The 16744-nt window shown below is 44.0% G+C and overlaps 1 protein-coding gene across 14 annotated transcripts in view; it reads right to left on the reverse strand.

Moving 5' to 3' along the window:
• MAP3K7 (mitogen-activated protein kinase kinase kinase 7) overlaps positions 1-16744 on the reverse strand; it is a 1005666-nt gene that overhangs the window by 198602 nt on the left and 790320 nt on the right. For 8 of the 14 annotated variants that reach the window (XM_069606471.1, XM_069606465.1, XM_069606460.1 and 5 more), the window contains one exon: positions 10077-10144. In XM_069606471.1, coding sequence (XP_069462572.1) covers positions 10077-10144 — 68 coding nt within the window. The remainder of the gene's footprint in view (positions 1-10076; positions 10145-16744) is intronic. The other 6 variants (XM_069606467.1, XM_069606461.1, XM_069606464.1 and 3 more) reach the window with 1 other exon arrangement.

Here is a 16744-nt window from a genome sequence, read left to right on the forward strand (position 1 = left end):
CCTTGTCAATTGAGCAACTGAAGGTTGCACTGGATAGCCATCTGGCTCAACGTATACATGTCTCAGCGATTAACTACAACCAGAAACTAGCTGTGATCCAGCCACCTTGTCCTGAGACACTCAAATCTCCAACTCACTCAGTGTCCTTCGCTGCTCCACCACCTCAGGGCGCTCCAGACAAGCTTTCCGCATCTAAGCATTTCAATTCTTCGTGATTCTCTGAGTTTGTGCCTCATCACCCTATCACTTATAGGATTTCGGACAATCCTCATAGGTTTTCACGACATACTGAGTATTTTAACTCAGATTGTCACTCATTGATCATGAAATGTCGGGAGGGTTCCTTTCCGATCTACACCCTAAACAGACAATGTGTGATTAACATCTTTGGAGACGTGCCTGATTTAGAGGACATCAGTTCACGAGACATTGATCAGGTTGAGTTTATCTCCGATGAGGTTTCCCCGGTCATTAGACTCTGGATTCCGTCATGCTCAATACAATATGCCAAGACAAAATGAGACTTTTTGATATAGGTTTTTTAGTTGCTCAAGACCCTGAAATATATACCTCCAGATCGATTCAACAAGTGCCAATACTAAACACTTACCCTCCGGTGCGAGTGAAACCGAGTACTCCATAGAGACACGCCAATCACATTAACCATCAGCCACTCCATGCCACCTTTCCCTCAGACTTGCCAGTTGGAACACGCAAGGCCATTCCCACCTACAGGTCTCCCATTGTGACTTATTGGTTAGGCATGACATTCTGGCTTTCCAAGAAACGTGGCTCTCTGATCCACCCATTTGGGACAACGATGATAAGATTCTTTTACCAGCAACCAAACATGAGAAAAGTCGTCTGTCTGGATTGCTGGCTGCGGTGAACAAAAATCGAGGTTTTTCAATCTCAGCCTGGGACTCAGTAAGCTCGTTCTTACAATTGGTCCGAACTGTGTGTCCACAGCATGTCATTGCTCTGATAAACATATATCGCAATCCAGCTGGCCAAACAAATGATGCCTTTTATTCAGGTATAGGCAGACTTATTGAGTTATTCTTGCTTTGCCCCGACATCACTGACACAATAGTTGTTGGGGACAAATCTAGACTGCCCGTCTACCAAGAACACAGGCCATTGCAAACAAGCCAATCAATGGTCCGCCTTCATGACAGACAGGAATTTTTATATGCTTACTTGTGCGGTCGAGGGAGACATTCCGGCCAAACCGACTTGGCAGCGGGCCACTTCGACAAGCATCATAGACTACATTTTTGTTGACCACATCCTTTTCCAACACGTAGGGGCACTTAATGTAATACCCCAATCACACAGTGATCAAAATCTATTGTCAGCATGTATCAATTGGAGCACATCAACTGAGAAATTGTGGATAACACAATCTTTATTGATTAATAATGCTAGATCTCGTCTTCATTGGTCAAAACACACTCTAGGAGTTTTTGATAGAGCAGTTGATCCGAACAGTGCAGGTCCATGCCCAATGCCATACACTAATCTCTAGGATTCTTTTCTTTGACCTATCTTTGTCACGGATGGTCAAATACCCAAGCATATCCATTCTTTCGACCCCGCAGTGCAGGCCAGAAAAGCAGACTATCGTTATCAGCGCAGGTTAATTATTAAAACTAGCAAAGACTGTCCAAAATCAGCCCTCAACTCCCTACGATGCAAATATCGACAATGGACTAGAGCGCACAAGGCCCAACAATATCAAAAGGACAATGAGCAAATGTTACAAGTTATAGCCACAAATAAATTCAGCTTCCACTTGGGTTCTTCTTAATCGTTGTACTAATCAACATCAATCAGTATCCTAAGTTAATTCTGTCAAAGAACATCAATGGCTAGCTCACTTCACTGCTTTATACACTGATGCTGAATTTGATCAGTTTACTCCGGTCACTGATGCAGCAGTAGTGTGGTCTGTAGATTGTTCCCCATCCATCTTGGAACAATTTATTCGGGAGATAAGCTCATCTAGGGCAGCTGGCCCTGATGGGCTCCACAATTTAATGTTCAAATCCAACCCAAGCCTATGGGCCGCTATTTTGGACAAAATTTTCAAACAAGTTGTGAAATCCAAAGAAATACCACGATCATGGAAAATATCGATCATTGTTCCAATTTATAAAAAAGGTGACTGCACCCTGTCGCAGAACTATCGGCCGATTGACTTATTGGACGCCCCGGGCGAGTTATTTGCAAAACTTATACACCGTGATTTTAATGCATGGACGAAAGCTGGTCGATTCAGGAGACCCACATCAATCAGGGTTTGTCGCTGGTTTGGGTAATCATGTCAATCTATTTGACCTCAATGCCATAAATGCTCAATGCCATATATCCAAACAATCGGTCCACTTTGCATTTATAGATCTACATGCCGCCTTCGACTCAATATCTCGGGTAAGGTTGATGTCGAAGTTGGAGAGAGACCGATGGCCGGCGACCATACGAGAAATCATCTATGCCCTGCATTCCCAAACTTCTATTCATATCAGATTGAATTTATATGGCTTACTATCCATTCCAATTCCAACTGCCCAGGGCCTCAAGCAAGGCTGTCTACTCGCTTCAGCGATTTTCAACTATTCATGATGTCAGTCAGACCTTCGCTGCTGTAGACTCTCACTCCCCAATTCTAAATGGATCTGCCATCAAAACACTAATGTATGCGGACGATCTAGTCCTCATTGAAAAAACGCCAATAGGTCTGCAAAAATTATTAACTGCCTTTAGCACCTACATTGATACAAACCAACTCATAGTCAACACTAGAAAAACACAAATAGTAGTTTACTCTGCAACCAGAACTACCCACAACAAATTCACATGGTCAGTTAAAGAAACCAAACTTTTGACTGTTCCATGTTACACGTATTTAGGTATGATTTTTGAGGGTGGACAAAATGCTGCAGGCCAAGTAGATCGCGTGGAGCAAAAACTAGCTACTGCCATCTCACAAACCAAGATAATTTTACACCGGTATGGTAAATTTACACTGAACCCAGCTTTATCTTATTGGAATCAGAAAGCCATTCCATGTTTTCTTTATGGCCTCGATTTGGATTGAACCTTCTCTCGACAAACTGGAAGCCAAATTTTGGAGAAGCGTTCTCTTCTTGCTACATTGTATCCCAGGCTCATGGCTTCGCTATGAACTTGGCTTAGTTTCGCTCCATGCTGTCCATCTGTGGCGCCTTTGTGCTCTTTTCTGCAAATGTTTGATTTCGACTGATTGTTATAACATCTTACAAATTTTGTCATCATATTTGTTTTCGACTACTCATGCCTTTGTACAAAAATGGATGAGGGAAGTCCACTTTGCCTTAGCTAGAGCTGATATTACCATAGATATCCTGGGTCACAAACCCAGACAAGGCTAAACATATGTTATACCGCCATGACTGGATTGCGACCCAGACCAGATGTCAAAAATATAAGAATCATTGCGATTACATTTTCTATCCCAAACACATAAAAATGATGGAACCGTATTTGGTAAAACCTCCTTCACCTGCTAAACGTAGTGCCATCTTTAAACTGCATTTCAACCTGTGGCCCACGTGGGTCATTAAAGCAAGACGCAAAATCATAGATACACAAATGAATTTTCTTCGTTTCTGTGCGAATAGAGCATCTTATTTCAATTTGTCCCGCATTAACAGAGTTGCGATGCATTTATTTTGGAGACCATTGTTCCTACTTGGGCTCTTTGGAAATTGAGCTACGATGGCTATATATTTTATCTGCTGGTAAACTGTCTATTCAGTTAGCTTCTGTCCATTTTTTTAAAAGCCCTCAAGTTGGGCTCTTAATTTGTCCAGAAGCGATGTTTCATTATGAATTTGATGTCTTTCTTTTAATCATGAAGTGCATTGTTTATTTTTATACATGTGTATATTTTGTATTGATATTGAAAAGTTGATATGTCAGCTAAATCAATCAAAAAAAACAACAAAGAAAATACTAAAAAGTTCAGGGCTCCTAAGCCTGATGGCCTTGCCAACATGGACCTGAAAAAGAATGTGGCACTCTAAACTATTAAATTAGATATTCTGTTCAGAAAAGTCTGAGAAGAAGGCATATTACCCGAGTCCTGGAAGCAGGCAATTTGAATTCCCGTTTATAAAAAAGAATCACACCTGGAGCCCAGGAACTATCATCTGCTATCAATGCTAGATGTGCCAGGGAAATTGTTTTCAGGTCTGGTTTTGAAAGAGCTGAAAGTCTGGGCAGAGGAAGAGAACATTAGGGCTGCTTTCGATTCCATAGGTAGATGGCATTTATGGCAAAAGCTCACTAAATGTGGTGTGCCAACAGCTCTATTGAATGTTATAATACCATTGCATCAGGGGACAAGTGTGTGAGAGGTTGACTAGTATGGGTGCTTACACAAATGATATACCCACTACTAAGGGTTTAAATCAGAGGTGGATGCTCGCGGCCCTACTATTCAACCTCTATTTGGCTGATTTACCAAATGTGATCAAGATTTGTCCACTAAAAATTGGCACTAGGCATATCATACGGATTTCATATGCAGGTGACATTCTGCCTCATCACACTTTCATTGCACTGCAGCGAACACTGACTGAGTTAAGCATTTACGCCAACGAAAATGGCCTTGCCTTAAATTTGGGCAAGACCAAGAATTTGTACTTTTGGCATAAGAGGTGAACCCCCCCTCAATGTACATTACTGATGGCCCGTTGAGCAAATCCAGAAATACTGTTATTTAGGAGTTGACATAGGAGCAGCTTCAACGCATGGAAGAAATGATTTTTTGCACAAATAAGAAAGCATTGTTACTTGCAAATATGTTCAGGAGGATTGTTTGAGAAACTGAAGGATATAGCCTGCGTGGGACCCTGTTGATGTACAAACCGTGTTATTGTACAGCTGCAGGCTAAATGAGCTCTCAATAGATTTGGAGGAGGAGGACAGGCTGAATGTCCTGCAAGGGAAATATTGGGAAAGTATTTTAAGCGCCTCTGCCAGTCTTCCGATGGCTGCATTAAGATTGGAGCTTGGTTTGATGTCCCTAGTAGGGCTGGCTAATTTTAAGCGTGGGAATCTATACTTTAAGATCAAAGCGCCTAAGTGCCCGTTGTTAGCCCTTTTAGGCTCCTCATCGAAAAAAATGCATGCAGATTTCCAGTAAAGGATTTTCGAGCTGTCAACGAGGAGGTGTTTGCGTTGATCGCCTGGGAACCAGAATGGTCTGAAGATCTTCACATTTTAAAACAGCAATCTGTGAAAAACTTGAGAATACGACTGGTATAGGAACTATGCTCATTTTGCTACTTGAAAAGCTATAAAGAGTATATTTGTCATGACTCCAACACTGTTTACTGCTGTGTGCCTCAAAAGAACCAAGAATATTCAAAGTATTGTTGAGATTGGAATGATTACCTACGTTAATGGTGATGGGTACATTTAAGGGAATATGATAATACAATGGTGAAGAGGTGCACTCTTATCTTAAACAAGTCCTCTATGGGTTGTATATCCCAAGTTCAGTAAAATTGGAGCCTACCATCCAATTGAAGTGTTTATCTTTACTTTTTGAAACAAGAAATGAAATTATTAGTTTTGTCCTATTTTATTTGCTTGAGAAATTGTAGCGCACACCATTCTGTTTAGAATATAACAGATTATTGTTGTTCCATTTTCATGTATACTGTGAATTGTATGAACACTTGTTACTTTATTAATGAAATATTTTCTATTGAGGTTTTCATATGAAATATATGACATAAGTCATTAAAAATTGTATTACTTATTTGAATCTTTTTGGCAAAGTTTTTTGCCGTAAAGTGTGCCCAGATTTCAGTCTCACTTTCAACACTGTGACTCATTTTCCTTATACTTTTAAGGGAATCACGTATGAGAAGAAAAGTTTGCTGGATATACAATGGATTTGCTGGAAACCAATAGACACGTGTTCACATCCTGCAAAGGCTTGGGAAACGTATACATGGACCAACTGGGATCTCTATTGCATGAGTAGGACTCCATAAAGTCAAAGGAATTCTCGAAGTATTCCGAGAATACTTGCCGCATGTCTGTGCGTATTCTCCTCTTTAGTATATGAAAGGTCATCATTATTTGTATGTCAAACGGCCCTTGAGAATAAGAATAAAAGTGGATCACAGGACTCTTAAAATAATGTCAGGATGTAAATGTGAAACAGTATCTGTACTTAAGGGTAGAAACTGCCAACCCCAATTGGAAGTTGATTTTCAGGGTTTTTAAAATCATCTTGAATAAAATATGTACAGAATTGTGTGATTTTAAGCACACCGATTGATTTGTCATATGTATTGGAGTCTTGAGGATGTTATAACTTATTAATGATGAATTTGTATATTTAATTGTATAAAATGCTCTTTGAACTCAAGCACATCATTATGAAATCGTGCAACACCATGCTCCTTAAATTGACAGTGTCACTTTTTGCAAGTTCGGGTCTTGCTTGTATGTGTCCCAAGTCAATTTAATGCAGTTTTATTTAAGTTGACTTTCTGTTTAAAAGTTAATGCTGCACTTTTAAGAGGAAATATTTTCACTAACAAAAAGAACAGCTAGCCAGGCATTTATATTCTATTCTGTTGTGTATTAAATATGAGAGTTTTTTCTACGTCTGAAAAGTGTTCAGCCTTTCCTACTACTAAATGTAGTCAACCCCTTCAGAACCCGAACACAGACAAAACGTCATTAGCCATGCAGGTACCTTTCTGGTTTCTTCTAGAGGTACGTCACGCATAGAAAACACTTCTAGGGCATTTGCTTGGAAGATCAAAGGCCACTGTTTCGATACTGTCCTTGCAAAGCAAAAGAACCCTGTCCCTTCGCAGGGTTCGAAATTGCTGGGAGCTATTTAGTTCCTGCTTCTACCCTAGGAGAGCACGACTAGCTTAAAAATAACAACTACCAGGAGCTGCTTTTGGTTGCCCGGGCCAACTGGCGCCTTGCAAAACATGCATGTGTCATTAACACTGAGTATTTTCGAATGTTAATAAAGAAGAATTATGACACATTTGACCATAATGGTTAATAAATAACGTGCAAAAAGTTAAAGTTTGCATCTCAAGCACAACTTAGATGTGCAAAGCCCTGGGCAAACGGTCCTGGTTACCCAACAATAGCTCCTGCCTGCTGGGTGATGCCCGACACCCAGCAGGTGGTTTTAGCTCCTGTTAGTCGAATCTTAATTTCAAACCCTGCCTTCAGAATTGGTGCCACACTAGCCTTGAAAACATATGCCATGTTTACAACGACCTCTGTTTGGTTGTTGTAAATTTCGTTGACTCCTTTTTGTCATGGTGACTTAGGTTTTAGCGCTGGAGTGGAGTGGAGTGGAATGGAGAAGAGGCTGAGGGAGCATAGGGCTCCCATAACAGAAAAAAGGACGTTGACTATGGTCGAAGACGATTTGACCAAATGTATAACGACCAAACAGCCGTCGCTGTAAACACATGGAACCCTTGAAAATCGCAGAATAGTTGGGACTGATAGAATTCATTACTTCACATTCAGATGCATGTCCAAACACAACAGTGAAATAAAATCAGAGTTTCTATGTAGAGAGAGTACATCTGGGGCATAAACAATATATACGCTTGAGAATGCAAAATGTTGTGGAAGGGGTCCCGCACTAAGAGAGTCACAGGGTAAAGTATCAAAAGAGCAATTTCATTATGTTTTCTGCACCTACCATTATAGTAGATTTATACAAAAAGTTTTGTATTTGGACTAAACTTTGAGGCTGTTTCTGATTGAGAACATGTAAAATTGCTACATTTGCCTTGCCTTGGTTTTGACCTTGTCAAATCTGCCCCCCGCCAATCCCCTCCACCCCCAATTGGCATCTAAAAGTAAGTGAGCCTTTTCATTCAGGTTTATTTTGAAGGGAAATGTATGTATTTCATGCCAATATGTAGACGAGTTTGCTAAATGGTGCTCGATTTCTAACCATCAACTCAAAAGAGAAGATAGCTGAAGTTTATGGTGTGAATTACGGTGGCTGACTTATAGGGGTAATGTAATGTTACATTTTTTCAAGAAGATTCACAGGGCCTAGGTCATTGCTCTGTGGTTGATCACAGGTCTTCCATTTTTGGTGATGCAACCATGTACTATGAAACTGACAGGATGGAGTACTATCCGAATTTGTCCATCGTGTGCATGTTAACTCTACACACTCTTCCCTATGGGAGGCCCCTGCACATTCATAATGTTCACCAATTTAAATATCAGCAGTCAATCTGGCCATTTCTTAGCAAGACAATTAAACGCATGCTAACCGGTGTTGCTGGTAAGTGCGAGAGCAAACAATAGGATTTTAACATAACAATTTAATTCAAAGTACTGGATGTGTTTGGTCTAAAGGTACAGAGGAAACATGCCACACAACACAATAACTTTATGTTCTTTTTCCTAGTTATCTGAACCCTCCACAGATTTCATATGGGGTGGTAAACTTTGTTGTAGCATACAAAAACTGCCTATCAGAAACATATTGATGGCAGATTATCTCAACAGCTACTAGAACACTGACCCCATCAAAAGGTGGGAAAGACATTGGAATGAATAGTATTTTATTGCTCACTGAAATTATGTGATCCACTCTCAACAAACTATTCAAAAATAAAAGCTTAAATGACTAACAAATACAAAAAAAGGTAGCAGGTGCCCCTATCTAGAAAGAACATAACCACAGAACAGGTTATCATGGTTTTTCCCCACTTTGAGAGTCCGCAGCCATCACTTTTAGTTCACAGTACTTTTCACAAAGGAGGAATCCCATTTGCATATTAGTCTTTGTCCCACCGACAACGGCAGTCCAGCACCGAAATGCCAGGCAAACCTCCTTTGAACAAGAGTACCAACAGGAACCCCATACACGTGTTTCAGCCTTGTTGGACCTCATCACTGAGGTGGAGCTGTGCCTCTCTGAGCACAGTGAGCAAGGAGTCCACCTCTGGGTTCCCCCAGGTAACTTAGGGTGACCAACCCCAAGTTCCTTACAAAAAAAAGGTAGCAGGCGCCCCTCTCTAGAAAGAACATGGCATGATAACCTTTTTTGTAAATGACTAACATGTTTGACAAGGCTGCCTTGGCATCTAAACCTTTAGCATGACATCAATGGAGGATATGTTTTATGAACTGGTATGGGTAGGTGGGCCAGGAAAGACGAGCAGTGACACGAGCAGTTATCTCGAAGAATCATGAAGGCTAACATGACAATGGAACAAAAGGGAAGTAAAGCAGATATTTCTTTGGTGGAGTAGAAGCGTGGTTGGGATGGGGAACCTGGCAAGTGATGACCAGTGTCTGACACAGTAATTGTGGGAAGACGAGAGTCTGTCCTGTGCACTGGAGAGCGGGAACCTATATGGGCCTTCAACACAGAAAAATAAATGAGTTGAGTTGAGCCTGATCGTGCTCGTGGAAATAGGGCAATGTGTGTGGGAAAAGTTGACACAAACTTTCTTCACTACTTTCCTTGTGCAATTGCACATACTTAAGGCATCGCAATTATATGCTTTGCAGCTCCCTTAAAAATAAGTTATACACACAAAAAAAGTTCTACATGAAAATACAGGATTCACTGAATGATGTAGAAGGACAATCACACATAACGGGTGGATAAATGGTACCATGGCTGTAAGAGAAGTGGATATTCATGTATACGATAACACGATACATGCTCGCAGCATTGAAGAAAAAATAGTGCTGGCCAAAAAATGATTGATGTACAATAAAAACAACTGCTGCTCCTTCGAACATGGATGAGAAGTGGCGTTTCTTTATCAGAGATTAAGTAATAAGACGGTAACAAACATATGGAATTTAAAGCAGAAAACAAATTCAACAAATAAACATCTCTTCGGTATTTCTCACACACGTTAGGACTTGACAATGGCAATTCAACTAAAAGTTGTGAAGAATCACAAACTTCAAAGCAAGTATGTCACAATGAATTTAATTTCGTGCACTTGTGAACAGTTGACAATAAATGACAAAACAGTGATCGGTCTTACCTGACTGGACTCTGTTCCTGCTACACTTAGGTCTTGGACGGACCGGCGCCTTTGCTGCCCGTTGCCTGCTGGACAAAAGACAGAATAAGGATTTGCGCTTAGAAACTAAATAAGAAGGGTGCGCCTGCTGCCCTAGGAGCTTGGAATTTCTACAAATCCATAGAGAGGGGGAGCTGACAGCTGCAGGATTTTAACTCCCAAAACGCTGGGCTGTCATCAGAAGGGGTCTTCTAACACAATGACCACTCCTACCACATGAATAGCTACACTCGCCTCCGCCATCTTCGGTCACATGTGTTGCAACGGGCTGTGTGCCTGGGGCTGGGGCTGATGACGGCATCTATTTCCAGGGCCTTACGTTATGCGGCTTGCTTCTGCAGCAGGACTGCTGACCTAAGTCTACGCTTGCCTTAACCTGTAGTGGCAGTACAGTGATCGGTGCTCCTCATCAGGCACAGGGCCAAAGAACGAAAACAGGGTCTCTATTTTATTCTGATCAATCGCTACATCAACACTAAAGTTTTCATTCGGATAGTTGGGGGCAAAAATGAGAGTCTTGATCTCAGTATCCTCACAGCAACGGCCCACTCTCTCAATTTCCGCAAATAAAGAGACGTTGTGCCATCGAGATAATGAACGGAAGGCTGCAGCGCTTCCCCGCTCTACCCGCCCACCTGTTGGGAATTATCAAACGCAGACAGCTTTGCAAGATCCGAGTAATGCTGCCAGCCAATGCAGTCCCAAAGGCACACATGCCCATTGCAGCAGAGCGCGGCACAAGCATCGGTCCCAGCAGATTCCTTTTACGAATATGATTTGTTTATACTGTCTCCTGAGATGGGAGGTCAGCTGTCCAAAAGGAAACACCGAAATGTTATGAGTAACAGCTGAGACAATGCTTGGCATTCCTGCTCTTTGATAGCTGCATTACGTAACTGCGCCACCAGCAGCTCGCAGCTAGAGCATGCACCCGAACAGTTGATGCAGCCGCGCGCGCCTAGATCAGTCAGCACTCGACTCGTTAGTCAGTGCTTTTGTGGCATGCCTCTCGTGTTTTTTAAACTGCACCCTTTCACGACCGTTTGATGGCAGGGAGAGAAGGGTAGGAGGAACAGGGCGGGTGGGATTATTAGACATTTAGGCATTCATAATTACAAAGAAACTAATGGTGTGTCTGCGTTTAACTGCTAACAGCTGAACTTTTGGGAAGTGACTTTATCGCCCCCTGAATACAGTCACAGGTAGCTTAGCTTTCACCCACAAGTGTTTGAAAGAAACGCATATAAGGGCCTGTTCCAATGATATTACAGAAACAGAAGGCTTTGGCCGCTGCAAGTACATTTCTCACCATTTCCCCCAAATGAGTGTGACCCACCACCGTGCACATGTTATAGCAGACATACAGCTAGTGCACATGACCGGAATCCTCCAAGCGGGGTGACCCTTTTACATTCAGAGTCCTGCACACAGGCTGATGAAACATTAGACAGATGTTGCTGAAACATGAAAACAGTGGATTAGGCGTGCTGAAAATAAAGGCGGCATGAATTTCACATGCCTTAGAAAACGGGCGGCCAGCCAGCTGCAAAGCGAGGATTCATGTTGAAAAGCAAGCTGAAAGCGACACGCATCTTTAAGCGAGCAAACAGACCCCAGATGGCAGCATGTTTCGCAAAGCAGAGCTTTTAGCAATCACCTGGCTAGAAATACGTTTTGCCTCAGTCTCCAAAACCTATCACGTGCTCGATGGCCCTGTCGGTAACAGCCACTAAGAGATGGCATGTATGTTCCAGGTGTTTTATGTGCCATATTTAGCTAGTGTGGGTAACTTAATTCAATACGGTTTTGCCGATTGCTGCCTTTGCAGACACAAATAATTTGTTGCATTTGTTCCAGCGTCTTTTTTTTTAGAAGCGGTATTAAAATAAATTCGCCCGAAATATATAATGCTGCGTTTAAAATGTTGCTGATTAAATAAGTGACAAACACAGCTAACTAGAAAGTAGTACGATTTCAAATGACTCGCTTTAAACGCGTCCTCGTCAAAATGAACGTTGTTCCGTGACACACACAAACGACATTTGAACAGTGGTGGAAATGGAAAAAATGTGGTCGGGGATCCCACAACACAATTGGGCCGGGTTGTGGGAGGAGTTTGAGGGGGTGGGGGAGCGAGGGGCTTGGTCTAGAGGGGGCGTGGCTCGTAGTGGACATCCGGCAATGCTGGAATACTAAAAAAAAAAAAAAAAAAAAAAAAACCTCTGTGACGGCAGCATTGCCTTTTACCGCTGGCTTTGGCACTGGTGTGTAATGCACAATGTACGCTACATGTACAACAATGCTCGTACATGTACAACTGATTGCTTTCAGTTGTACATGTAGCGAACATTGTGCATTACACACCAGTGCCAAAGCCAACGGTAAAAGGCAATGCTGCCGTCACAGAGGTTTTTTTTTTTTTTTTTAGTTTTTTAAGTATTCCAGAGCGTTAATGGGCTTGGGCGGCTGACTCTGGCCGGATCCGAGATCCGGCTTCATATCTGGTGCCGGATCTCGGATCCACCGAGATCCGGCCCAGTGACCAGCACTGTATTTGAATCCATCTATTATTAACAATGTTTTGGGGTCCCTCAATTTACACACATTAAGCTATTCTAAAACACGGCATTTCAAATGACCGTGAATAGAGAGCATGCTGCAAAATCAATCAATAGAGATAGAGATTGTTCAACCTCAAGTTTCCCGTATGCCTTGTACACTCCAGGGGCACACGGTAATATATGGTGTCTAGTGCGGGGCAGCCGCTGTATGTAAACACTATGTTAAACTTGAAGGAAACTGGTACTAAGAGGCCGGCGTAATCCTGCCGGTATTTAAGGCCGCCTGCCATCGGCCTCTGATGTCACCAGGTGCGGCATGTCTTCACCATGGCAATGCCCGTTTACCTTCTTGGCTGCCCCCTCCCTTTCCTTGTGTTGTCTCATTCCGGGTCCCCTCACCGTACCCTCATACCCTTTGTTCTTAGAGGAGAAGGGGTGGGAGGCCTTAGGCCTCTACCATGTTATGGCACCTGAATGCCCACCCCTTCTGGGTGGCTGTGCCATTTCTCTAACCTGGCCAGTCAGGCACCAAACGCCCCCCCCATACTTTTTTTGCAAGCGTATTTACTTGCCTGAAGCCTACACATTTAGCACAGTCCATTCTAACAGAAGAACAAGGCCACAACATGTATTATTTATTTTCACATAAGTCAACATAGACGATCATAAGCTTCACATTTCTCTTTCTTTCCTGCACCCCATTAACTAGTATTCCTTCAGCTTTATTTGGACAATGCATCCCACTGCATTGTCCATAATCCAGGTCTCGTTCCCCAAACCTTCCTGAGCCTCCCCACTTAACACGAATTGGGCAGGGTGGAGCACAGTTATTCCATTAATTTCACCAGCAGGGGCTGGAAGCTGAACACGGGGGTGCACCTCTTTACAGACCTTTCCGCCCCCTCCGTGTCAGGCTATGCAAGGGGCTGATCATTCGTGGTCATTTCCTCCCCGCCCATCGCAGTGTCAAGCTCCCCAAGGGGCAGATTTACTTAGCTATTTCCTCTGCAAAGTAGCTTCTGCCCTGCTCGATCGTCTGGATGATCACCAACGCAAGGAGGGGTTAGCGCCCCTTCACCACCCCATCTTCCTCTTTTGTGCACTCAGGGCGTCCTCTATGTTGGATGATAAAAGGGCCCTTACCACCTTTGACAGGTGAACCCCTTATAGTAATCCCCCGGTCCTCCCAGGTTTATCACACCGTAACTGATAGTTGAAAAACCTGCGTGCCAGCAGAAATGTTGAAATTGCCCTATCAGAAGGCTTCCGTTACTTACCAATACCTTGTACGAATTCGCACAACTGCAATGGTAACTGGGTATCCTCTCTGACCCTATGAGCTCGCACCAGCCCTCTTTCTAGCTGATTTTAAAATAAAGGTGGCACCCCCATCTCCTTGTGGCGCATACAAGCTGCTGGAGTGGTCTCAACTACCACGTGGAGACCGCCTGTGCACATGCAGCTGAAAGTATGGCTCCCCTCTGGACACAGCGACCCTACGATCGTCTGCAACATTCTTTTCCAGAACTCTGACAATGTACTTTTTTACTTTGCGGGATCAGTGGCATTTTTACTCCTACCTTTACATGCGAAATGTGCATCCTTCCTCCGCGCTCCTTTGGGGCTCAGCTTTTATGCTTTCTTGCCATTCCTAAATGAATTTGGCTAGTGCTCGGCCATTCCATGATGGCGGCACTCTTTGTTCCATCTGGGGTGGCTGCTAAGTGGCATCTTGAGGCTTCTGATTGGTGGGGGCCTTCCATATCTGGCCCTATCAGAATGCCCGCAGTCTTTGCCGACCCTACCCACAAGGCCCACTCCTGAGGCCCAGTCTACCCCTGTCCGCCCCGGTACGCCGCCCCGGTACGCCGCCACGCTGCCCCCACCCACCCCCTTTCCCCCGTGATGATGTGTGTGTGTGTCACACCCACCCCCTTGCCCCTGTCATGGTGTGTGTGTGTGTGTGTGTGTCCCACCCACCCCCTTGCCCCCGTGACCGTCTTTGTGCCCCTGTGACTGTCTTTGCCCCCCAACCCACCCCTATGCCCCCAGTGACTGTCCTTGTGCCCCCCCCCCTTTGACTGTCCCTGTGCCCCTCACCCACCCCCATGCAACCGTGACTGTCTGTGCCCCCTGGGAATGTCTTTGGACACCCCACCCACCACCTTGCCCCCCCTACCCGCATGCCCCACGACTGTTAGTTTTTGACCCCCACCCACCCACTTGCCCGGTTACTGTCTTTGTGCCCCCATCCACCCCCGTGCCCCCAGTGTCTGTCTTTGTGCCCCCTCCTGCCTGTCTTCGCCCCCCACCCACTTCCATGCCCCCTGTGCCCATCTTGGTGCCCCCCCACAACCCCATGCCCCCTGTGACCTCACCTCCTTTTCCCTCCTCTTCTATTATACCCCCGCTCCCCTCCTCCTGTAAATCTCCGGCACTACCTCAATTGCCGTCTGGCATAGTAATGGTAACCTTCGGCAGAGAAGTAGGTCAGACTCTTAATACAACTTTATTCTTATAAAAGGCTGTAAACGGTGGCTTACACGACAAGGCCTGCAACTCGTTGACCCTGTGTGCAGATGTTATGGCTGTTTGTTTTCAGTGTAAGCAGCCTTAATGGACAATAATGCAGTGGCTCAAACAGAGCACACATGAGGAATTTTAAAGCCAGATTTAAATCCCAAATGGGAACCACAAAAGGGACTGGAGGGAACACATGTGTGAGCCCTTTCAAGGATTGGCTTACAATTGGCATTTTGAAGTGGTATTAGCATACTTGGTCAAAAAAACTTGACCTTTTACTTTTGACCGAATTCTTTTGATTTTTTATGGTCAAAATTCGGTCAAATTTAATTAAATATATATGGGGTGGGGTAAAGGAATAGGGAGGGAGGTTGTGGGGGGTCTCCCATTGCATTTTTGACCAAAAAAAAAAAAGAACAAAAACAAATTCGGTCAAATGTGAAAAGAACAAATATTTTCGACCAAGTAGATCCAAACCATTAAAGTAAGAGGTCTGATGAGAAATGTGCTTGAAAATAGATAGCACCATCAAGTATTCATTCACAGTGCCAACCTGGAGCCCCAGATTGGCCAGATGTAGTAGGAATGACAACACAATAGGTGTGTCGCATAGAAAAGGATCCACATTTTTCGCTCTGCACCAATTGCAGAACTTGTTCCAACGGCAGCGATACAGAGATTTCATGGACGGTCTTCTGGCTGAAATCAAAATCTCCATCACGTCTGCCGGGAGGTCCAATCCTTACCTCACAGAAACCATGCATGAAGGTTGAGAGTCTTGACCTCTGGATGGAGAACGTTATCCTCCTCTTGAGAGAGGTGGTCTTCTCTTTGCTGGAAAACGAGTTGGAGGGCAAATGGACGTGTCCAGAACATCCGGGTACCACGTCCTCCTGGCCCAATCCCAAGCAATTAGAATCATGGATTTCCAAAACTTTCTCAACCTCGTGATCACATGAGGAATGACGGGGACTGGAGGAAACGCATACAGAAGTGGAAACTCCCAGTCCACCAGATCTCTTAGAGCTCCTCTGGAGGAAATTCCCTGAAGTGTAACGCTCACCTGATTCCCACGGAGGCGCAGGTCTGGCTTCGAGTGCTGATGCTTCTTCTATGGTGAAGCGCAGGACTCTGAAGATGGACAGGAAGGGCCCCTCTACTCTGGCTTCTCTGGCTCGCAGGAATATTCCCCTGTGCGTGAAAAGGGAGTATTACCTACTGAATGAGGTATGCTCAAGCCTCCCACTCCCTTCCAACCCTCCATGATACCCTTCCACGATTCCCCGTGAAGTCTCACCTTAGGGTCAGGAAGGATGAGATCTCCATCCTGCTTCTGATGCAGGGGCACGTTGAAACCCAGTTACTTCACTGGATTGAGGATTGATGGGAGTTCAGGTAAGCTTGACTATTCAGGTAAGGCGCTGTAAAAGTTCTGCTGCAAGTTCAAAAGTCCTAGCTTAAAAATAATGTTCATTGTCTTGTTGCAGCAAGCGCTAATGCTTATGTCTTTTTCCCCTTAGGGGCCGGGGTTCGGAATGCCGGAGA

This window comes from Ambystoma mexicanum, chromosome 4p (genome assembly GCF_040938575.1).
Source record: "Ambystoma mexicanum isolate Mex_15411 chromosome 4p, UKY_AmexF1_1, whole genome shotgun sequence".
In the NCBI taxonomy this organism is placed as follows: Eukaryota; Metazoa; Chordata; class Amphibia; order Caudata; family Ambystomatidae; genus Ambystoma; species Ambystoma mexicanum.